The sequence below is a fragment of the Puma concolor genome, chromosome F2 (assembly GCF_028749965.1).
Source record: "Puma concolor isolate L17-30 chromosome F2, mPumCon1.1.hap2, whole genome shotgun sequence".
Taxonomy (NCBI): domain Eukaryota; kingdom Metazoa; phylum Chordata; class Mammalia; order Carnivora; family Felidae; genus Puma; species Puma concolor.
This window is the reverse complement of record NC_141684.1, coordinates 5,142,471-5,166,518: the sequence shown is the minus strand read 5'-3', so window position 1 is coordinate 5,166,518 and position 24,048 is coordinate 5,142,471. Positions and strand designations below refer to the sequence as shown.

Sequence of the window (24,048 nt, the reverse complement as noted above, 5' to 3'; positions counted from 1 at the left end):
CATCAGTGGGCTACTTTGATTGCTCTCTACAAAATTAAGCCCGCAGCCACACCATCACTCAAAACCAGGGGTCCGGCGCCAAAGGAGGAAGGCAACCCACTGGCTGTTCATGAGACAGACTCAGCGGCAGCCCGGCTCTCACCTGAACCATCACAGGGACCAGATACGTCAATATAGCAGTGGGTTGCAGACCGCCTTGGGGCCAGGCACTGAGCCCACCCCTTGGTGGTGGCCACCCTTTGGTGCCGCTGTGACAAAATGAATGGAGACAGGTCTGTGCATCCCCCTGCATTTTCAGGGCTGCTGGGAGGGAGTGCCCAGTGTGTCACAGGTGGGAGCCAGCGTCCAGTCTACACGAGCCTGTGTTGTCACTGGCTTTAGCTGTAAATGTGATTAGCCACCCTTCCTGCCTCAAGGCCCGCTCTCCTTCTCGCCTCCTCCACATGGTCCCCAATGAGCTTGTCACCTTCCTGCATAGCTCCCTATGGCCTGGGGATTAATCCAAGCTCTTCACCATGCAGGGCACGCAGGCTCCTTCATCGTTAGCCCAGGCTCCCCGACAGAGCCTCAGTCGCCCCACTGGCTCCCCTTCTGGGAGCCCCATTCACTGATGCATAATCCTGGCCTTGGCCCTGAGGCTCTCTGTTTCACCTCCATTGCCCAGATTGTCCTCTTATTGGACACCACAAGGCTTTCTCCCACACAGCCTAAGCTCTGGGGTCCACTAGTATCTGTCTCCCCACAGCAATTTAGCTAGTGACACATCCTCATGAAGTCCCACAAACACACGTCTGTGTCCATATCTGCAGCCTCCACCAGCACGCAGGGTCTATCAGGACAGAGCCAACAAGTGGCAATGGAACCGTGTGCATGTGTGAGCTCATTTCCCCCTGAGAACGGTCCTGTACACGCGATAAAGCAGTCACCCAGAGGGGACATGGCCTGGCCAAACTGGACAGCCAGCCCACATCCTCAGGACTGTGCCGTGCGGTCCGGCAGAAGTGGCCTCTGACCACTGGCCCTCCCTGGTGGCGACGCTCAGGGGTTGCTGAGCCGGTGAATGAGCGTGCTGACTCCCGCCTCCTCCTGGAGACGAGCCAACAGCCTTGGGGTGACCACAGCTGCTCCAGGGTCACTTGCTGGGACCAGCGTGACCAGGGTCACCTTTGGTAGCATGTAGCATTCCTGCAATTCATGAGTGCACCTGTTCATTCCACAAATGAGCCCTTCCGGGCACTGGAGGTTCGAGAGTGACCAAGTCACTTCCTTAGGCTGTGGGTCCCCCAGGGAAGGGGATCCCCGCTGAGTCCTCAGGGCCTAGTGCAAGGCCTGGTGAGTCCTGGGGGACTCACAAAATGTTTGCTGAAACGAATCGGCACTCCTGAGCCAACTCTCCCGGGTAGTTCGCGGAAACACTGACCCTCTGTGGTCACGGGGACAAGTGGAGCACGGCCTTTGAACCACATGCCCTGCTGGGCACGTGTGGTGCCAGAACCTACTTTATGGCCAGGGAAGTGACAAGCGAGGTCGCGTGATGATTGTAGCAAACAGGATGGTCAGCTTTTTGTGCGTTTGCTGCCCGCCAGGGCCGCATGGGGATGCCCCACGAGCTCCACCTCCATGGTTTGCAAACGATGATTCTGCTTCCCAGGAGGGCGTCGTGGAGGAGGCGGGGAGGGCTCCATGCCTCTGCGGCCGGCGCCTGACCCTGTTCTGCCAAGTGCTGTGACTCTGGGTGAACAACCCGTCCTCTGTGAGCTGAGTCCTGATGCTTCATCCGCTGAGAAAAACAGGATCGCCCATGCTGGAGAACTGCCGCGTCCGTTAACTGAGGAAACGCACGCAGAATAGCAGCCCGCAGCCCGCCAGCGTGAGAGCTTACGACTCGGAGAAAAGGAGGTTAATCAAAACCAAGTGATTGTGTCTCCACTTCACAGATGAGAAAATCAAGGCCCATAAAGTGTAAGCAACTTGTCTAAAGTCTCACGGTTAGTAGGTGTGGAATTCAAAGCCAGGTCTCCCTGGCGTGGACGGGGCCACTTCTGCAGCGTGTCATGACTCCGGGTCACGACCACAGCCCCCCATCCACCCGGCACCTAGTGAGGTCACCCTGAGGAGAGGAGCACGGCAGGAAACTGAGGCAGAGGGCCGGGCACTGCACAGCCCGGGAGCAGGCACCCCATCTCCCTCCACCATTTACTGGGTGCCCTGGCCGAGTGCTTCTATAAAGGCAAAGTCTCCAGGTGCCCGGGTGGCTCCGTCGGTTAAGCGTCTGACTCTTGATTTCAGCTCAGGTCACGATCTCACGGTTCGTGAGTTCCAGCCCCGTGTCGGGCTCTGTGCTGTCAGTGCAGAGCCTGCTTGGGATTCTCTCTCTGCCCCTCCCCTTCTCCCCTCTCTCTGCCTCTCTCAGAATAAAGAAATAAACCTTTTTTTAAAAAAAAAAAAAAAAAGGCAGAGTCCCAGCGGTTACAGGGGGAGACTGCACACCACAAGCGCTTAACCTGCACCTGCCTCAGAGCGCACACTCGGGAAATGCTGGCTGTCTGGGAACCGGAGCGACACAGGCACGGCCACCAGTGGAGAACGCACGGGACACCCCAGCTCTGACCGCACACCGCGCTGGCAGCGGGAGGAGAGACGGTCGGCGGGGTGACGAACAGCCGTGCACGGCTGCGTTTTCTAAAACTAGAACCAAGCGTTCGGTAATTCGCAGATTGTGCCTCCTTGGGACGCCACAAGGGGCGGAGCTGAGACCCCCAGTTTTCTCTGCTCGGCAGACCCCTGGGCCGGGCACTCGCAGGGTCCTCTCGTGAGCTCTCTCCTGGGCCCCTCACAACAAGCACGACACACGCACAGGAATCCGAGGCCTGTAGAGATCTTAAATCGCAGGTGCAGGATCACGCAGCTGACGCGAGGAAGGGCTGGAGCCTGGACTTGGGCCTGGAAGCCTGTGGACCTTTCCAAGGTGCCGCCACCCTGGATTCACTCAGGGGAAGGGGAGAGCAGCGGCCCCTGCTGTCTTCCGCCCGGTGGACCGCTTTGCCGTCCCTCTGGTGCACCGCCTTCATCACCTCCACGTTTAGGGGGTGTATGCTCCTCGTGGTGGCATCCAGGTCCCTTGCCAGCCACATCTTTCCCTTCCACACTCTCTAAGCAGACTTCTTGTGTCCCTCATGTGTCCCCACCTGTATCAGGAGCAGCGCCTGCGATGTGACTCCTTGCTGACTGTGACACCTAAGCCCCACCTTTCCTCAGGGCTCCCAGCATATGGCCCTTCCTTTCTAGACCCTTCCACACCCCAGCACGCAGCATGACCTCTGTGCTCTGCCTTACCACCGGGAGGAAGTGTTTTGCTGACTTTATGACGTGCTTTAGACCAGGGGCTCTCAACCCTGGTGGCACAGGAGACTCATCTGGGGAGCTCTTCCTTTCGAATTTTTTTCTTCTAGTTTTACTGGGAAATAACTGACATAGAACATTGGGCATTCCAAGTGTACCGCATCACGATTTGATAAATGCATACACTGTGAAGTGATCACCGCAATCGGGTTAGTTAACATGTCCGTCACTTGACCTGCTTACCACGCTTCCCCTCTTTGATGAGAGCACTTAAGATCTACCCTCGCAGTAACTTTCAAGCACACAGAACACTCCTGTCACCTTCAGTCTCCACACCATGTATTACACTCCCAGAACCTACTCATCTTCTAACAGGAAGTCTGTACCTCTTGACCACCATCCCCCATCTCCCCCGTCCTCTGGCAACCGCCGAGCGTGCTCTGTTCCTAGGACTCGGGTTTTTGTTTTACGTTTCACAGGTAAGTGAGATCACACATGATCGGTCTCTCTCCGCCCGACTCACTGCACTTAGCATGATGTCCTCGAGATCCATCCACGTTGTGGAGCACCTGAATTGCTCAGTCGGTCGGGCAGGGCTGACTCTTGGTTTCGGTTCAGATCACGATCTCACGGTTCATGAATTTGAGCCCCACATCGGGCTCCGTGCTGTCAGTGTGGAGACTGCTTGGGATTCTCTCTGTCTCTGCTCTCTCTCTCTCCCCTCTCTGCGCTCTGTCTCTCTCCCCCTCTCTGTCCCACTCTCTCTCTCAAAATAAATAAATACACTTAAAAAAAGATTCATCCACATTGTCGCAAATGGCAGGATTTGCTTCTTATGGCTGAATAGTATTCCACTGCACAGATAGACCACGTTTTCTTTACCCATTCATCCGCACATGAACACCCAGGTTGTTCCCAGGCCTTTGCTATCGTGAATAACGCTTCAGCGGATGCTGGCGTGCAGACGTCTCTTCGGGATGGTGATTACATCCTTGGATGTTTACTCGGTAGCGAAACTGTTGGATCCTATGACAGCTGCCGTCTTAAACGTCTGGAGAACCTCCACAGTGTTTTCCACGGTGACTGCTCCAGCTTTTATCCCCACCAACAGTGCACGAGGCTTCCCTTTCCTCCTCATCCTCGACAGCACTTGACAGCTCTTGTCTTTTGGGTAACAGCCACTCTAACAGGAGTGAGGTGATGTCTCATTGTGGTTTTGACTGCTCCGGGGAGCGTTTAATGAATACAAATACCTGAGATCCACTCCCTCATCCTCTGTCTCCACCGGTTCAGGCTGGACCCGGGCAAAGGCACATCTTTCAAGTTCCAAGTGTGTTTCTGCCATGCGGCAAGGGTTGAAAACACTGGTCTACGAGACAGGGGCATCACTTTGCAATGAGATGGTCTTTTGAGCCCAGCTTCTAGCACTGACTAAAGTGTCACCAACCCCGAGCTGCCAGCCTTGGTTCCACCTTAATTTGCCTCTCGCTCTAGAAGGACAGTGGGTAGTATGCACCTAGGCCACCCAACGCAACGGGATGTGAAAGTATTCCAGGGATCGCAGGTAACAACAGCACACATTAGCCAAGTGCCTATATTCAGCACACAGTCTCGATGCATGCTTGATGAACCCTTGGCAAATGCAATTGTTTCCATCATCAGTATCATCGTGCTGCTAGCCCCCAGCCATGGCTGAGGCCATCTGGGCACAGGCGCAAAGTCTCCATCACCCTCCGGGAGAGGCACACAGTTGGTCGTTAATATGTTTTGTTAAATGGATGAGTAATCGACAAATAGATGTAGCGTCAGCTCCAGGGACAGAGACCTGTTAACTGGTTTCTTTTCTCCCAAAGCCTCTCGCAGAGAGCTAGAGGTCTAGTGACACTTAGAACAAAGGGTGAGGGGGTAGAGGAGGTGCAGGTCTAGAGGGAGCATACGTGCCCCGTGTCTTCATCTCCGACTTCTACATCAAGCCAGCACCCATGTTGGCCCTGTACTGCTGACTGCCCTTCAGACCCACAGGACCAGTTTTCTAATTACCTGTAGCTCGGAGCACAGCTGAGAAAGCGTTTCCTCAACAGCAAGGGACTCTAGGAAGAAAAAACAAAAAGATGCACAATAAAATGGACACACGCTGAAAAGTTGCAGTTGCTAACTACAATAAAGAAGCATACATTTAGGTTGGCGTTTGAGTCCCAGAAAGAAACACACGGCCTGAGGACTCTCCCTCTTTCTCTTCTAATTGCCTAACGGGGTCATATTTATAAAAAGGAGAAACCTGATTTGGAGCCCGGTGACCTCATACTAGATAAAGGTCAACAGCATCTCAGGGATGCCTTTCTGAGGAATAGAAGGCCCCCACATTCACACAGCACTTTGTGGGGTTCAGAGCGATCCCACATTCTTCTGGACTTCTGCAGGTATGTGCCTACAGGTGTGGATGTACATGCATCCGTGTGTGTGACGCATGTGGGGCCTGGGTTTGGATCTCCATCAGCCAGGTGAATGCTGGGAAGCACAGAGAAGTGGAGCAGCAGAGCTGAACCCAGACCACTGACTCTGACACTGAGGGTCATCACGACCTTCCCTGCCACCCACAGAGGAGCTGGCGATCTCACCTCTGATCAGCAGGAACCTCTGGCCTCTGGCCAGTGGTGATTTAATGCTTGCATCTGCCTGTATTAGGACTCTCCCCTAGTTCTATGACACGTGGTCGGGGGTTTGCGCTTGGCCACGGCATCAGGTCCCTTTAAAGCCTTGCTGCCCAGATGAGTGGGACCAATCCATCAACACCTCTGGATCCTCACTGATGTCCTGATAAGCACATGCCTTATCCCCCTGCCCCCATCCAGCACCTTCTTCGGGTCTGTGAGTCCCACCAGGCACAGCAGACTTTTGTCATATTGAACATGACTGTGTCCGGGGCATCTGGCACATAGTAGAGGCTTGGTAAAAACATGATGGTGAATGAGTGAGCAAATAAACCCAGTTCCTTTGGGCAAAAAGTTAAAACAACAAGTCAACTGTCCGTGTACAATCTCCATTTTCCCTTTGGGTTACGTAAGCTGTCTCTGGTTCTGTGCATGCTTTTATGGTGTGTATAACATCTGAACCGGAAAAAAATTCGATGTTGCTACTGCATGATTCAGAGTAGTGCCTGACTTGTCTAGGGGGTCAGAGCTGGTAAGCCCAGATGGGAACATGGCACCACCATTCATCAACCGCCCTGTACCGACTCCTTCACCCTGCAGGCCAGGCACTGTGTACAAGGGATCTGTGCCTGGGGGGGCACAGAGGGGGCATCTGAGGGGGCCTCTGCTCTCCAAGACCCCACATCTGGTGGGGATGAGAAACATGCAAATAGGATATCACTCTCGTGTGGTGTGTGCAGTGCAGTAATGGACAACGTATGAGGCCATAAATACCTCCAAAGCCAAGACCGGCTCAGTAGGTCTAGGAGTGTAAGTGGGGAAACTGAGGTACCCCAGCAGGACTGTTCTTAACCCTGAACCAGGCTAAAGACCTGGCCTCTGTTCTGGAAGCAAAGGGTCCTCAGCAGAGGACTGACAGCAGAATCACACTGTGTCACCTCCTGTCAATGAGAGGGATGATAGAAGGGACCCTGCCCCAGGAGCCACTGCAGGAGCTCTTGTCTTAGTCCTGCCGTGCACTGCTGTGTGTGACCCTGAGCAGTCACTACACCTCTCTGATCTCAGTTCCACCATCTGGCAACAAAGAGGGATTCAGGCCCAGTGATGTCCATGATGTCTGATGAAGTGCACGGAGCAATCCATCCCCAGAAAACCAAAGATGATGGCTACTGAGAGGTTTCCATAATCATCCAGATTAAAAACATATATAACATATATTTATATACAAATATATAAATATTTAGATATCTATATTATAAAGTATACATAAATATATTATTTATGTTATACATCAAAATATAGAAAACATATTATTTATGTTATACATCAAAATATAGAATATACATCAAAAAATAGAAAATATTTTATATTATATATAAAATATGTTATATATTTTATATAAGATTATAAAAACATACTAAAATTATTAAAATAGAAAATATGAAACAGGTATTACATTTTATATAAAATATGTAAAACTTTAAAATTATTAAAATTATGTTATATGTAAAATATGTTTATATATGTACATAATATATATAATATATATGTATATAATAATATAACATATAGTAAAATTATATGTCATATAAAAATATATTTATATATGTATATAATACCATATGTACATTATATATATGTACATAACATATTTACATATGTATATAATATATAACAATATATGTATTATTTGGGGGGTTGTTTTCCCCTCTTGTAAGTTGCAATCCTGTAACTGCAGCCTCATTAAAAATGAAAGGCTATAAACTGGCATTTTCCCTTAGGAAGCAAGTCAACATGGTGTCAGCAGTGCCCGGTGGACGTAGCAGGTGTTCAGTAAGTGCCCTGTGGGTGAACCGAGGGGGGCTCCTGCCTCGACTTCCTGCAGGTGCATGTCCCAGACTCCCTCCTTCCAGAACAAGGTAACATACACGACACATACCTGGAGCATATCTGCCACCGTGACACTCACAAAACACGCCGCTCTCTCAAGCCCGGCCCAAGAGGGGCAGGTCGGCCGCGGCTTGCGGCGCCCCGCGCCCGGCCCCTTACCCAGCTCCGTGTGCGGCAGCTCGGGGACGTCCCTCATGATGACCAGGAAGTAGGCGCGGAGCCCCCGGTAGGCGTGCAGGAGCAGGAAGCACAGCTCTCGGTGCCACTTGTGTGCGTGCTGCATGCAGTTCTCCGAGGGCACATAGAAACTCCCCTGCGGGCGGGACAGACACAGAAGCTGGGGGCCACCATGCGGCTGGCTCGGAGAACAACCGAGGAGGGGCTCACGGTTCCAGGGAAAGGAGAGTTTGAGTCCCTGCCTCTCTGTGCAGGAAAGACACGGAGATCTGCCGAGCCTCTGTCTTGTGCATTCATATTAAAACAACAACGATAATAATAATAATGGCAATAATAATAGTAATAGTAACAACGAATGAGGAGGAGGAGGAGGGCACTGACCTGCAAGGTTTGGGATAACCTAATGGGACCCACTCACAAGTCTCGTTCCTCGGCCACTGCACAGCACTTCATAGCAGACAGGGACAGACAGAGGGGTCTCCTCTCGCAGGGAGATGAGGAATTTGTAGAGACCCTCCTGGTGGATGGCAGAGTGGTCCAAGAGAGAGCAAAATGCACTGCTGTGAGATGGGGTGTAGTTGTGGGTTTAGATACACAACATGGCAGGTGCGTTTGGTGAGAGACTGAACCCAAGTCGGCCTCAGAGGCTCCGTACGTTGCCATCTGCTTACAGACGTAGGGAGCCTTAAATGGGTATAATGACCCAACTATGGTTTGTGCGATGAGGACAAGGTGGCCAAGTCACGATGTACCTGGAGACCCAGACACGACAGAAGAGAGGACACAGGCCAGTCCTGACTTGGGCACAAACTCAAGAGAGAAGGGTGTCTTGGGGCGAATTTCAGGAGGGATTTGATTTGGACACAGAGAAAGGAAGCCCCAGGGAGGACCTTGGTCCACAGAGGAGGAAGGCGTGAGTACTGGGCTGGAGAGTTCCATGGATGTGGGACCTTCCTGTCCATCTACTGCTCAAGGGGCCATGAAAGGACACAAATGGCTCTGCACGATCCCCTGCTGCCTGTCCGTCCTGCTGCAAGAAACTCCAGACGGCGAGTTGGTAGAATCCCACCCTTCAGGCTCTTGTGAGTGGGTGATGTGGCAGCCTCCTGCCTCGTTTGGTCTCCTTCCTTGCTGCCATCGGGGAGGACTGAGTTGGTCCATGGGGACAGGACAGGTGTGATAGGGGTCCGTGGCCATCGGCACTCATCTGCACTCTCAATGGTGCCATGAAGGCAGGCGATCACAGGTCTATTGTACTGGGTCTAATCACAGCATCACGATGAGTGAGTCACACAAGGTGCTACAAATCAGGAAACCGGGATGGAGGCGTCCGGTCAGCATCTGTCCCTTGGCTCTGAGATGGCTATAAGGCAGGTCCCTAGCAAAAAGACTGAGACAGAGCGGTGCCTACAGGAGGTGCTGGGTGTGCTGTCGGGGGGCAATGCTGCGGGAGAGTAGGACTGGGCAGAGAGAGTCGTGCAGGACAACGGAGACCTCAGTCCATCCCACGGGGGGCTCTGGAGCTGCAGGGCCGTCGGCCTCGGAGTAGGGGCCGTGCATTGCACGACTGCACCCATGCACTGACCATTATCGAGTGTGAATGACCCTGCGGAGGAGGTGGGGCCTGGGTCAGCAGCTCTCTCAGACACAGCCGTCTCCAGAGAGGGGCTTGGCCAACTGGCCCCTCCAGAGAGGGGCTTGGTTGAGGCTCCCGACATCCCTGGCAGTGTGAAGAAGCAGTGACTCAGGCCTGAGGAGGGATGTGGGCAGCGTGCCACAGGACCCGCTGGAGAGGCCTTCCGTGAACCCTCCCCAGGGCCTCGACTGAAACCTGGCTTTGCATTACAAGGCCACCAGGTCCCTTTGGATTTGAACTTATGAGACACATTCAGTGAGGTTTGGAACCAAAAGACTCTTCCATTTCATAAGCAGAGAATTCAGTCAGCTAGGCCCTCAGGTAATCCACATTATCCCCATTTCTCATCCTTATTCTGTAAGGATCAGAAGTCGGGGCAGTTATAGAAAGACAAGCAGAGCCTGTGGGTAGCAGAGTGCACGTGTTGGACCCCCAGACCCAAGGAGCAAGAAGGAATCCGCCGTTCGCAAGGCATCTAGGTATTCCCCTGATCTTGACCTCATTTGGTCTTTGGCAAACACCATACAAAGCAGATGCTCTAATTCTGATTTTCAAAATTAGAATATACATATGGCAAAAAATCTCAGTGTTTCCAGAAACAATCTAAAGTGCCTCATTCCCCAGAGTCCAGTAATTTCTTGTGGGTCTTCCTAGAAGACTTCCGTACATACATGTGCACGTGTGTGTTATGTATGCACGTCCTGGAAACACACGCAGACACACTCACACGTGGGAAAAGGCTCTGGGCGGTTCTCTATTCCTTGCTTTTATCACTTACCGTGCCTCAAAGCTCTTTCTGATTAGATCAAATAATAAATGGTAGGAACTTCAATTTCTGTTTCATAGATAAAAGATTGTGGGTCAAAGAATCAAATGATTTGTTCAAGGTCACCCCACTCTTCCCGCAGAAGAAATGATTCTCAAGGCCAGGTGCTAAGTGGGGGGAGTCCTTTCTCAGTGTGCCACATGCGTCCTGGAGACCGTGCCTCGCAGAGGACAGATGTTCCATCAGGCCTGCTTGCTTTGACTGAGGCATTAATTTAAGTCCTGCCTTCAGTGGCTGTGACTAAGCAGAAATGAAAGCGGACAGGGGATTAACAAAGGCATCAGATCCAGGGAGCTATGAGCCCCCAGTCTGCTTGCTTCCAGCGGCCCCGAGCATCCCGTTTTCTGGTCCTGACACTTGTTTGCCAACGAATTTCTTTATCACCGATGCCTCCTTTTGAAAATGCTTTTCAGGACCCACTGAAGGCAAGGGATCTTTGAAGTCCGATATTGACTTTGACTTTTAAAACTACATACCAATCTCATGAGGATTTTTCAAAAGACACATTGGGTAATCTTTGGGGAATCATCAGAAGGCTGATTTAATATGATGACAGATAATATAAAGTCAAAATGGTAATCCAAAGAGAAATAAAATACACGGCCTGAGACGATTATGAACAAAACAAATCTTGTCCCCTGTAAAACAGCCAACGGCACAAGGCTCAGAAAGTGAGTGGGCTGACGCAGAAGGCCCCACTAGCCGCCCCCCCGGGCCTGCAGAGCCGGCGCGGGAGAGCCTGTGCACCTCCACTGACGGTGCACGGAGCGTGGCTGAACGGCACAGTGTCCCCACACGAAGAAAGGACACTCGAGCACCATCCTTTCCAACAGTCTGGAAAGACACACAGGCCTCACGCAGGGCCAGCCAAACATCAGGCTGCATGTGAACTCACGATGGAGAGCTCCAGGCCAGGGTCCACCCCACCACAGGCACAAAGCAGGTGAAGAGCGGACGGTCATGACGCGGCCTCTCCGAGTGGCTGTTAAGGATCAAACAAGACTATCGCGGTAGAATCTGGACGCGAGCCACGTCCCAGGGTAAGGTCAGCGGGCGTGAAAAGGACCTTCGGCTCCCTCAGGATGCACCGGTGGTCCCCAGGGATATGCCTACGGATTATGCTGCTTAGACATCAACAGTGATCCTCTCAGAAACCTAAAAATGGATTTTTTAGTGTTTACTTATTTTTGGGAGAGAGAGAAAGACAGAATGCAAGTGGGGGAGGGGCAGAGAGAGAGGGAGACACAGAATCCGAAGCAGGCTCCAGGCTCCGAGCTGTCAGCACCGAGCCCGACGCGGGGCTCAAACCCACAAACTGCAAGATCATGACCTGAGCTGAAGTCAGAAGCTTAATTGACTGAGCCACACAGGTGCCCCCCTAAAAATGGATTTTAACTCAACTGGAGTCCCTGCTGAACCATGGTTTGATGAGAACACAGAATCTGGAGTCCAACGGGCCTGTGCCTTGCTCGTTGATCAGCCACTCGCTAATGGCGTGACGGGCTAGCCCCCTCCCCTCTGAAGCGTCCGTTTCAGATGAGAGGTGGGGATAGTAAGAAAGCCTCGGCGCTCACCTGAGAGCCTGGTTTACGGTCAGTACTCAAGAGGTGTTCGTCACGAAGTTTTGCTTTGTACTTCCTTCATTCCCCAACAGAGAGCCAAGGTTGCCATCACCTCTGACCTTCCTATTAACGCCTCTCCCGTTTACGTGACCAGGTCTAATCCTGCCCTGGGCTCTAGATTGCCATTCCAGACTTCGGTTGGATAGGCGGCCTGTTGTCAAAGAGGCAGCTTAAAAGGAGCAACTTGCTGTCCCCCCTCAATCCTTCTCTTCCCTTTGGGCATCTTTAGTGGACCCATTTGGCCCAACATTCACAAAAGCCTTGCATTCTCCCAGACTCCAGATCTCTTTCTCACCTTAGAACCTGTAAGAAAGTCTCGAAGGTTCTGTCTCTACCACGCTCTCACGTCAGCCCTGGTTTCAGTCTATGCTGCTTGCTTTAATTATTAAACCACCCTCCTCATGGGCCTCACCCCTCTGGTCTTACCTTCCTCCTGTGGCACTGGTGTGTGCGAGTTCGTTCACAGCGTTACCCACTGTCTACAAGATCGAGTTCAAATTCCTGACTACGGCATTCACAGCCTTCAAGCCCCGACCACATTTCCACCTCACCTGCTGCCTCTTGTTGCACAACACAGCTCTCTTTGCTTTTCTCCTTTTAAGGGCCTGTCCCCTGGCTGCCTGAAACTCACCACCAAGACTTGGGTCAAATGTCCTCTCTCTGTGAAGCTTCTCCAGGCTCCTCCTCTGCCAGGGTCCTGCACACACCTCCTTAGACCACAATGATCCCCCCACCACCCTACCTGAATCCCCTGAGGGTACAAGCGGTTTGTTACTTGTCTTTGAACCTGAAACAGCAGAGAGAAATTCAATGACGAAAGAGAGAGAGAGAGAGAAAGAGAGAAAGAGAGAAAGAGACAGGGAAAGAGACAGGGAGGGAGGGAGGGAGGGAGGAAGGAAGGAAGGAAGGAAGGAAGGAAAGAAGGAAGGAAAGAAGGAAGGAAGGAAGGAAGAGGGGGCAAAGAAAGAGAAAAGGAAAGGAAAAAGGAAAAGAAAAAAGAAAAGCAAAAAGAAAAGAAAACGAAAAGGAAAAGAAAAAAAAGAAAAGAAAAAAGAAAACAAAAAGGAAAAGAAAAGAAAAAGAGAAAAGGGCTGTTGCATCCGCTGGGGGTCTTGACAAGGCAACACGGGCCTGGATTGAAGGTGCAAATCACTCTCACCTCCCCCTTCCTTACAACCGTAGGTTTTGGGGCACCTGGGTGGTTCAGTTGGTTAAGCGCCCGATGCTTCTTTTCGGCTCAGGTCATGATCTTATCGTTTCTGAGTTCGACCCCCACATCGGGCTCTGCACTGAAGGTACAAGAGCCTGCCTGGGATTCTCTCTCTCTGCGTCTCTCTCTGCCCCTCCTGTGCTCACTTTCTCTCTCTCTCTCTCTGTCTCTCTCTCAAAATAAATATACCACATCTTCTTTAAAAATAAAAAAGAACCATGGGTTTTCACACAATTCTGGAATTGATACTGGAATTTGGGTTTGCTGCCCTACCACAAAAACCATGCTCTGGATCTCTATGTCCTATAGAAACACACTCAACTTACACTTTACATGAGATGCACACACAATCTGATATTCATTCGGCACGGGGTAAGCACGGATAACTTTTCATTTAATTCAAACACGCCCATGAAAGTGAGGCACGTTTTTGTACAGAAATATCAGTACATCTTCTGTGTTGCAGTTGCGGGAGAAGGCATAAACGGAATGGGGTTTTAATATTCTGGATGCTTATTTGAAACAGGAACGCAAAAGCTCCATCAGACCTCACAATCTAGAATTCTATTAATAGTTGCTACTGTTCATCAGATGCCTGCTGTGTGCCTCATACCAGTTTTCGGTCCCTGGATTCCTCTTCTTGGTAATTCAGGGGATTTTTCATTATTATCTTATTTTTAACCAAGGAGCAAACTACGATAGCATTAGTGCACTAACGTTTATTATTTGGCCCTAGCATGCGTCACGCATTATGTGTTCTATGTGTTAGTCATTCCATTCTTATGCCAGGCCTGTAAAATTAGTGCAATTATTTACCCCCATCTTGTAGACTGGGAAACCGAACCCCAGTGTGGAAACAGCCTGTCTACAAGCCTCACAGCAAGCAAGTGGCGGATTAGCAGTTCAGACACGGGCTGGTGCTGAAAGCCTCGAAATGCTGACCTTACTCTTGGAACTGAGATGCGGGAGGTTTATAGAGTCAGCCTGTGTCCCCACCTTTGGGATGCAGGAGAGTCAAACCTCTTCCTTTTTTTTTAAATACAGTAGGGATTTTAGTTAATAACAATGTACCAGTATTTGCTTTTTAAGTTTATTTATTTTGAGAGAGAGAGAGCAATCGAGTGCTGGGGAGGGGCAGAGAGAGGTAGAGAGGGATAAGCCCAAGCAGGCTCTGCCAGCGTGGAGCCTGATGTGGGGCTCGAACTCACGGACCACAAGATCACGACCTAAGACAGAATCTAGAGTTGGACGCTTAACGGACGGAGCCACCCAGGTGCTCTGAAGAGTGGAGCCTCTAATTCCTGTTAGAGCCCGGGTTTAAAAAGGTACCCAGCTCTGTAAATTCCGAAGAGAATCAAAACCCCTTGGGGCTAGTCTTTGCTTTGCAACCAACTATCCAGAATCCCGGAAAACACCTTTGTCTATCTGTTCTTTCATCTGGTCAGCAACAGACGGCCGCTATCTGGGTGAGCAGTCCCTGATTTTGTGCCCCAACACACAAGACTGCAGGAACCAGCTGTGGGCTGGACTATAAGAACCTCTTACTACAAGTGGCTGAAATCTAGAAATCACAGATGACTTCGCATCAGCACGACTTGATCTACGTTGCCCCTAGTGTCCTCTTACTGACATCCCACACGGCTCCTTGAGCAGGAGAGAGGGAAGCAGGTCAGGCACGGGGGTCAGCGAGGCACCTGACAGTCCCTGGTCTAGGTTACATTCCTGTCTAGGCGTCTCTCTATTCTACACGTATATGCTCGCTGCCCTCCACCCGCACATCGCTCCAGCGCCAAAGGATCCCCCACGCGACCACCGAGTGACCATAGAGAGATCTGTGTGGCTCCAGCCATAAAAGAAGTAAATTTCGCTTGGTGTTTCTCTCCCTCTGTAGATGTGTTCTACACACGCCTGCTCTTGGAATCAGGGACGGGATAGCATGTGTCAACTCCCAGCTACTGCCGCCCTGTGGGCAATCCAGCCACGTGGCTGACCGAAGCGAGAGCTGGAAAAGAGGGGGGGCCACGGTGAAGCAGAAGAGCTGCCTTGAGCTCTCTGAAGGGTCATCGTGGGGGGCGTTGCGCACAAGGTCCCACGGAGTGGATCCAGAGGCACATGTTGTGGGTGAGAATATGGCTTCTCCGCTCTCGATGCGTCTTGTATGTGGAGGGACACCCCTTTGCGTGACACCCCCAGATCCTCTCTGCCCATTTATTGGGCAAATGGTGAGTTTGGGACAAGAAACTGGCAGCTTCCTGGTCTTTTTCTTGGTATCCCCCTCGGTCCCGGGGGAGGCCTGGCAGAGGATGTGCTCAGCTGGGGGCCTGCATCCATCCAGCACTACTGCACCTGAGCAGGGAAGCAGTTCACTCTAGAGTTCAATATCCGGGAGCCCCCTCGGTCAATGATGGAAGCCAAATGATCTCCTAGTTTAGTTTACTTTGGTTTGGTTTATTTATTCTGAGACACAGAAAGTTCGAGCAGGGGAGGAGCAGAAAGAGACAGAGGGAGAGAAAGAATCCCAAGCAGGCTCCATGCTGCCAGTTCAGAGCCCAATGTGGGGCTCAAATTCATGAAACTCATGCCCTGAGCCGACATCCACAGTCAAAGGTTCAACCGACAGAACCACCCAAGTGGCCCTATGATCTCCTACTTCAGTTTCATCTCCAACGTGTCTTATTACTTTGTCTTTCTGACTGGCTCAGCACTCAGTTGGAGAGAAGAAGGTATTACGTCCCAGTCGCCCTCACACCCGACAGCAGATCTGATCTCCTCTGGTGACAGTCACTGCGTTAATGCTGCCTCGCTGTGGCAGCCTCAATCGCCTGGGTGCTCAGGACCACAGGAAGCAAGTGGGACAGTTGGTCAGTGTTGGGTAGAGGGCCAGAGGAGACCAGTGGTCATCGTTTTCATTCCTGATTCCTAAATATTGCTTTCTCTCCTGTTTATAAGCCTGTTTTAAACAGCACTTTTTGAAAGGCACGGTTTTGATTCAGCTTGCCCCCAAATCACTGTGACATGCATTTTCTTTTACTTGTATCTTGCGGGGCAAAGCCACAGACCCATAAACATTCAGTGGGCTTAGCATTACAGGATGACCTGGGGTCAAGGGGTCAAGTCTGACCCTTGTTACTCTCCAGCTCTAACACCTCAGACAGGGACTAAGCTGCCCTCATGGGTCAAGACTAGGGGTAAAAGGGAAAGTTCCTTACCTTCCACAGAGCACAACACACACACAATGTTAGTCTAATGATTTTACAGGTAAGAATTCCATACAAATCCTTCCCACTAATGTACTTAGTGGCATTTTCTTTAGTAAACTGGTCAATTACTGTTTGACCAAAAGATTTTTTTCTTTTTTTTTAATATATGAAATTTATTGTCAAATTGGTTTCCGTACAACACCCAGTGCTCATCCCAAAAGATGCCCTCTTCAATACCCATCACCCACCCTCTCCTCCCTCCCACCCCCATCAACCCTCAGTTTGTTCTCAGTTTTTAAGAGTCTCTTATGCTTTTGACCAAGAGATTGTTGACCTGTTTAGAACTTCAAAAGGTAATAATTCATTAGCAATGAAAGAACTTGATATACTGACCCTGAATAATCCATCACCATCTTACAATGCAATGGCTGTGATGCATTTTGGGTGAATGCCTATATACTGTTGATCTATTTGACTAGAAGGATACTTACACATGGCAAGCATTATGATAGAGAGTCCCATTGGGTTTCTCTTTTTCTTCACCAAGTCAATGGGGTCAGTGCATCATCATGACCCCAGTTATTCTCTATTTGGTGCCTCCTGGGTGCCCACCGCCATGCTATAAACACTTAAGCTCCAGAGATGAGAATACACTGGAGGCCCAGCTGGGGGAAAATACCCTCTGGCTGGAGGAACCAGGAGCACAGACCCCTAACTGCAGGAAGGTCTCACACCAGGAGAAACTGTACGATGCTGAGTGTGCGGAAGGGTGCGAGCAGGGGAGGCGCCCTAGAAAAAGGTGATGCTGCAGCCAAATCTCGAATGGTTAGGCAGAAAAGGGATGAGAGCAAGCACAGAAACCGCCATAAGCAAAGACGCGGGGTGAGCAAATGAATAAAATGCAGGGAACTACAACCCTTGCCACCCTACTGAGGCGCACGAGTCCAGGATGCAGATGGGACGTGGTCGTGGAGGGTCAGGCACATCGTGTTCATCAGAACTCAGTTCCCAGGAACCCAGAGGCACGTACGACAGGTACAAAATGGGTGTCAGTGAACCGGGCAAGGGGAGATGGGGAGGCACGTGCTGAGGCTCTGTTCTCCGACTCTGCCTTCTCACTAGTTGCTGCATTCGGTCCTCCAAACCTTCCGGGAAAGTTGAAATCATAATGTAAACTTACAAAAGTGGAACGGGCCCAGAGAGATTAAGTAAATGGCCCTGGGTCCCATTAAAAACAAATGGCCCTGGGTCCCAGAACTACTAAGGGATAAATCCAGGGTTCCAAAACTGCATAGCCACACTCTTTCATCCCACAGGGCACTATTCCAAATTCACCAGAATCAAAGTCTTCCCAAACAAGGGCAAGGCAGTGAGGACAGGGACAATGGCCACCAGAAGTGCTGGATTAATCACGCAGCACATGAAGTGTGGAATAATTACTACTGCCATCCCCAAGAGGCTGGTTCCAAGACCACAAACTCTGACGTACCTGCAGAATGAGGTACCCCCAGTCTCAGGGGGATACTGTGACCGTTGAAACTGTTTCTGTTTTGGAAACTCGAGATGTTCACTATGGTCTCTTAAAGGTGTAAAATTCTATGCTTTTGTGATTTTAATTATGAAAGGTATTAAATTCCTTCAGCCAACACTGGGGCAGATATCGACTCAGCAACCGTAATTACTCTCCTACTGCGAGCTATGAAGTCTGTCATGCGGATTCGGTCCTTGTCTCTCCTCCTGGTACCTCTGGTGCACTCTTTCTACATGGCTCATTCTGTAGGGAACCTGGGAACTAGACCAGAGCAGATCAGCACTGAACATGGATTCTACATTCTGATAGCAAACTTCCAAAGACCCACGTGTCTCCTCATAAGCCTCCTTATCTGAGATGCATGGAGTACCCAGACTCATGTCCGAGAGCAAGGTGGCTAGAGCCACGGTAATGGCCCGTCCCAAAGGTAGATGATCAGAACAGGGTATGGCTGTTGCTTGAATGAGGTGAGCCTGATCCCAGAGCCCACACACCTGACCACTGCCAATTCCCGACTCCTCGGAGACGATGCTCAGTGAATGTGAGCCCTTTCTCGGCCCCCGTTGAAAACAGATCGGGCTGCTCTGAGAGGCCATCGAGACAAATGGGATGCTACCGCATGGATGCTATCATATGAGGATGTTTACTTTTATAGGAAATCAGCTCAAAGCTTGTATGGCTTTCATCGGAACGATCATGGCAATCGTAGAAACCAAAACAAGAGTATCTGCATAATAGATCGTAGTGTATCCAGGGCTTTTAAATCAACCTTGTAAGGTACCGGTCAACATCAGCCTCATCTATGGATGAGGAAGCAGAGTGACGGATCTGTCAGACAGTGTCAGGAATTGAGAGTTTCTTATGAAAAAAAAATTGTCAAGATTAACAGACCAAAAATAACCTGAGCACATTTTAAGTAAAATTCTGATCACATCTAGGGCCACGTTGCAATCAAATATTGCTGTGCGGTGTTATTACTTGCACTTGCCTCAGGTCCAACACGAAGCTACTAGACGTATGGGCACCAAAGTGATAGGGCTGGCCCTGCACTGCGACCCTTCTTTTTTTTTTTCTTTTTTTTTTTTCAACGTTTATTTATTTTTGGGACAGAGAGAGACAGAGCATGAACGGGGGAGGGGCAGAGAGAGAGGGAGACACAGAATCGGAAACAGGCTCCAGGCTCCGAGCCATCAGCCCAGAGCCTGACGCGGGGCTCGAACTCACGGACCGCGAGATTGTGACCTGGCTGAAGTTGGACGCTTAACCGACTGCGCCACCCAGGCGCCCCCACTGCGACCCTTCTTAATTGAGGCCACGGCATTTGACCTGTTTCCCGTGCTGGTCTACATCTAGTGACTGCTTGTCACATGGCGGTGCTCTGCTGAATATCGTGTGTACCTTCTATGTGGTCTTGAGCTCACCATGCGTTTTTAAAATACTTTTTAAGTTTATTTATTTATTTTGAGAGAGAGACAGACAGAGCGAGCGGAGGAGGGGCAGAGGGAGGGAGAGAGAGAATCCCAAGCAGGCTCCACACTGTCAGTGCACAGCCTGACGTGGAGCTCGAACCCACGAACCGTGCGATGGTGACCTGAACCAACGTCAGAAGCTCAACAGACCAAGCCCCCACCCCCAAGGCGCCCTGAGCCTGTTGTGTATTTGTGATCATTCACTGCCTCTCCCATAACAAAGGTAATTATTTCCAAGCACTGTGGTGACGAGCGACTAAGACAGGTAGTGGAAGGAGGTACTTAGAAGCGTATCTGGCAAAGAATGAGCACCTGACAAAGAACAGACCATTGTATTCCGGGAACACAAGAGAGGCACATGCGAGCCAGTCTGCAGGGTTGGGAGGAGATGTGGCAGAGTCCCCAAGAGCAGACAGGACAAGCCAGAGGCCCGCAGGCAGTGAGGACGCCGGCCATGATTCCAGCATCCGCACTGTGCAAACACTGCCTCCCTTTCTGCGGAGCTGAGGAGATGGAAGCATAGGAAGGGGACGAAAGAGGGGACCGGAGCCTGCTTCCCTGCGGCCTCCCAAACACTGGGGACCTTCTGGCCCTTCGCTTTTTAGTATTGTGCACAGAGCCTCCGAACAGCGTGAATAGGCCACTTCACCACTGTGTTTACTAACAAGGGCTCCGCAGACAGTAAATTCTTTAACTAAGGTGACCGCGGTCAAAACAGCACTCCGGTGTCGAAAACACCTAATGCCCCACGTCCAAAAGTACCGCCTCTATCTGTCGAAACCCGGATGGCTTTGGCACTTTGATTCACTGGTGCTTTATCTCCATTTTTTCTTCTCTGCAAGCAATTCCCCAAACTGTGTGCGACGTTCAACAGTTTTTGTTAGCAGTTGGCAAATGGGATTCTTAACATTTAATCTAATTGAGAACAACATCGCACAACTCACACCGAACAAGCAGTTCAGCTGTCAGCCCATCATAAAACCCCAAACACCTTTCTGCTGAGTGTATTTTTACAGTCTAGCTGGAGGAGGGCTGTGACTTAAAGAAGAAAAATACCATTCTCCAACTCTATTAGATGTATCAATGTCTCTTAAAAATCACCAGTCACGGGGCACCTGAGTGCTCAGTCAGTTGAGCATCTGACTTTGACTCAGGTCATGATCTCAAGGTTTGTGACTTTGAGCCCCACATCTGGTTCTGTGCTGACACCTCGGAGCCTGGAGCCTGCTTTGGAGTCTGTGTCTCCCTCTCTCTCTGCCCCTCCCCTGCTCATGCTCTGTCTCTCTCTCCTTCAAAAATAAACATTAAAAAAATTTTTTAAAAGAAATCACCAGTCATGACAGACGGTGTGTTTTGCGAAATGAGTGTGCACTCCATCATCAGAGTCGATCTGAACCCAAACACTGGCTTTGCAACCTGTAACCTCCTCCAGGCTCCACATGTGCACATGCTCAGTCTGTCTATTAAAAACAATTTTGGGGGGCGCCTGGGTGGCTCAGTCGGTTAAGCGTCTGACTTCAGCTCAGGTCACGATCTCGCGGTCCGTGAGTTCGAGCCCCACGTCAGGCTCTGGGCTGACGGCTCAGAGCCTGGAGCCTGCTTCCGATTCTGTGTCTCCCTCTCTCTCTGCCCCTCCCCCATTCATGCTCTGTCTCTCTCTGTCTCAAAAATAAAACGTTAAAAAAATTAAAAAAATAAAAATAAAAAATAAAAACAATTTTGTGATGAGATGCCATCTATAAGATTGTTGACAGGACTAGCTATAGAGCAAACCAAATGCCTGGTGGATATTAAGTGCATTATTTGGTCATTCCACAAAGAGTAGATCTAATGAACAAAATGATAATCCTTGTTATTAGCATTATAGTTAATTCTCTTATTCTTATTAATACCATTATGGTGTAATAGAGTGGCATTTCGTGTTTCCTCATCAGACCAGGCTCACGAGTTACAGGAGGTGGGCAGAGCGTGGTTACATTCCATGTATTGTTTTCAACATCGCGTGATTCCCTTTTATGTTACGTGAGGTCTTCAAATCTTCACCACTTGGCTCTCTGATCCGGCAGAAACGTCCTTTGGGGAGAGGATTTTAGCTTGTCGAGGATCTGATACTGAGGATGTTTATCTCCCTGGCAAGTTGCTTCTGGTGGATTTAAGCAAGAGAAGGGCAGGTTCGAGGCGTGAAAGAAACAGCAGAGGAGTGGCAGGCCACGTAAGACCGCGGGGCCGTGGATTCGCCGAGGAGGAGAGAGAAGGCAGGGGCTAGTGGACATGAGCACCCCATCCACCCTGGGGACTGCGGCCGCCCGTCTGGCCTCAGCCCCACGCGGTGACTCCACTGGTGGCCCTGCTCCCTTACAGAGGCCCTGCTCCAGAGACCAAAGCCGGCCCCTCTGCCTGTGGCTTCTCCTTGCCTGGCTTTAACTGCCCAACACCAGCCTGCTCTGACCCTGCCACTGGTCTCCCGCCCCAGGTTGCCTGCCTCCGGGTTCGGTGCCCTCACCTCACCAAGCCCGTGTCTCAGACGGCCAGACAGGGCCCCACACCATTTCTCCTCATAAACGAGACTGTTGCGCGTTAGCTACCTTGTCCTTTCCGCTACTCAAATGTTACCGCTAGTATGACTTCCACACCGAAGCAGAGAAATCTCTTTCGAAAAGAGTTTTGGATGCTTTTAACCCTGATTGTGGTTAGTGTTATTACAAACAGCCATATTTTAGAATTAAATAAAATACTTGGGGCACCTGGCTGGCTCAGTTGGCTGAGCATCCGCCTTCGGCTCAGGTCATGATTTCACGGGTTCGAGCCCCTCATCAGGCTCTGCGCTGACAGTGCGGAACCTGCTTTGGACTCTCTCTCTCTCTCTCTCCCCTCTGCTCTCTGCCCCTCCCCACGTTCACGCTCTCTCTCACTCTCAAAAATAAATAAACATTAAAAAAAGAAGAATTAAGTAGAGTATATGACATGTTTACACGGTGCCCAAGTTACTCCTGGACACATCTATTCAAGGACCATTTTGTGGGTGTTGTTTCTGGGCTTGTCTAGGGAATAAAGAGGATTACTGGAGTGTGATCTCTGGGTTTAAAGCCTGTGTGATCTGGTGTGTGTGGCAGCACACAGGTGAAGGGCTTCAGGACAGGTTGGTGAGTGCTAGGATCAAGTTTCCACACGATGCCACTGCAGCACAAAATAAAGCGTGTGCATTCTTCTTGGGCCAGTAAGGGAAATGTCACGTAAGAAATGACCTAATAATTTAAAAGAAATCAGAAGATACTAGGAGGAGGAAAACCAAGTGTGAAGGAAAACCTTTTGCAGAAGTAAAAATAAAACTGAGATGATATCAGCAGTGTGGACACACGGGGACGAGGCTGAATGAAGACGGGTGTGGGTTTTGAGGCGGGAGGGTCTCTCTTCCTTGTCACTAGGATGATTTCAAGGTTCACCATCTCACAGGGGCCGAGGGGAAATGGAACAGAGGGAAGAGATTCGGAAGAAAGGAGGCAAGTCTGGAAGTTGTTTGTTGTCCAGCAGGAAGCAACGAGGGCATCAGTGCACGAGACAGGAAGGGGCCGAGGATGACCGAGGTCCCTGGAAGCTCACTCAAATTAGCAACACACACAGCAAGGGCCTGGGTCCCAGGAGGAGAGTGCCAGCTGGGGAGATGTATTGGCCAAGACGACATCTCCAGGGTCCCACCACTGGGGGCTGGAATCCCGGCACCATCACTCACAACCCTCCTGGCCTTGGGCCTCCGTTTCCTTATCTGTAAAAAGGGGGAACTACTAATCACTTCTTCACTGGGTTCAAGTAAAGAGTAAATCATGGAATATGTACACAGGCTTAAGACAGGCTGGAAAAGGGTAAGAACTCAGCGTTAGTTTGGCTAATATTATTCTATTAATTGACTGGAAGCACAGAGCGTGGTCTGGAAGTTGGCCGTGGAACCACATCCCTTATGTCTCTGTGAATTCATGGCTGTGATCACTGGAGACACCTGTCGTGTAGCAAACCGAACACTTGGATTTGGATACTGCAATCCAGCTCTGACGACATGGTCATGTGGACAGTCCTGGGCGAGTTACTTCTACCCCTGGGGTTGGCACGTCCCAGGGCTGTGATGAATACTGATAGAAACAACCAGGTAAAAGGCCTTCGGGGCAGAGAGCACAGTGGAACTCAAGGATCGTGTTGCCATTACTTGATGCGTCAGCACCGACTCTCAAGAAAGTGCAGCTCAGGCACCCGGGGCGGTGGGCGCTGTGCACGCTCCCCGTGATGTCTCCACCCGTGAGGGCTGAGACCCCGTGGGCAAGGCTGAGCAAAGGTTAGAGCATTTCCTGAAGCCACCGGCAGCCTTTCTGGCAGCCATGAGCAAGCATCAGTTTTGTCCAAGGTTCTCCTGGGAAAGTGAATGAGATCAATACAGAACGGGATTCTCTGCTACCCAGAGAAAGTGGCCAGTGAAGCAGAGAGAATGTCTGAAGTCAGGGAGGG

At 50.6% G+C, this 24,048-nt stretch overlaps 1 protein-coding gene across 5 annotated transcripts in view; it reads right to left on the bottom strand.

The window, feature by feature from the left end:
* The window catches only part of FAM135B (family with sequence similarity 135 member B), a 282,778-nt gene that overhangs the window by 34,694 nt on the left and 224,036 nt on the right, over nt 1-24,048 (bottom strand). For all 5 annotated transcript variants that reach the window (XM_086695631.1, XM_086695629.1, XM_086695627.1 and 2 more), the window contains exons 8-9: nt 8,043-8,196; nt 5,383-5,432 (exon numbers count right to left, since the gene is read on the bottom strand). In XM_086695631.1, the coding sequence (XP_086551757.1) occupies nt 5,383-5,432; nt 8,043-8,196 (204 nt within the window). The remainder of the gene's footprint in view (nt 1-5,382; nt 5,433-8,042; nt 8,197-24,048) is intronic.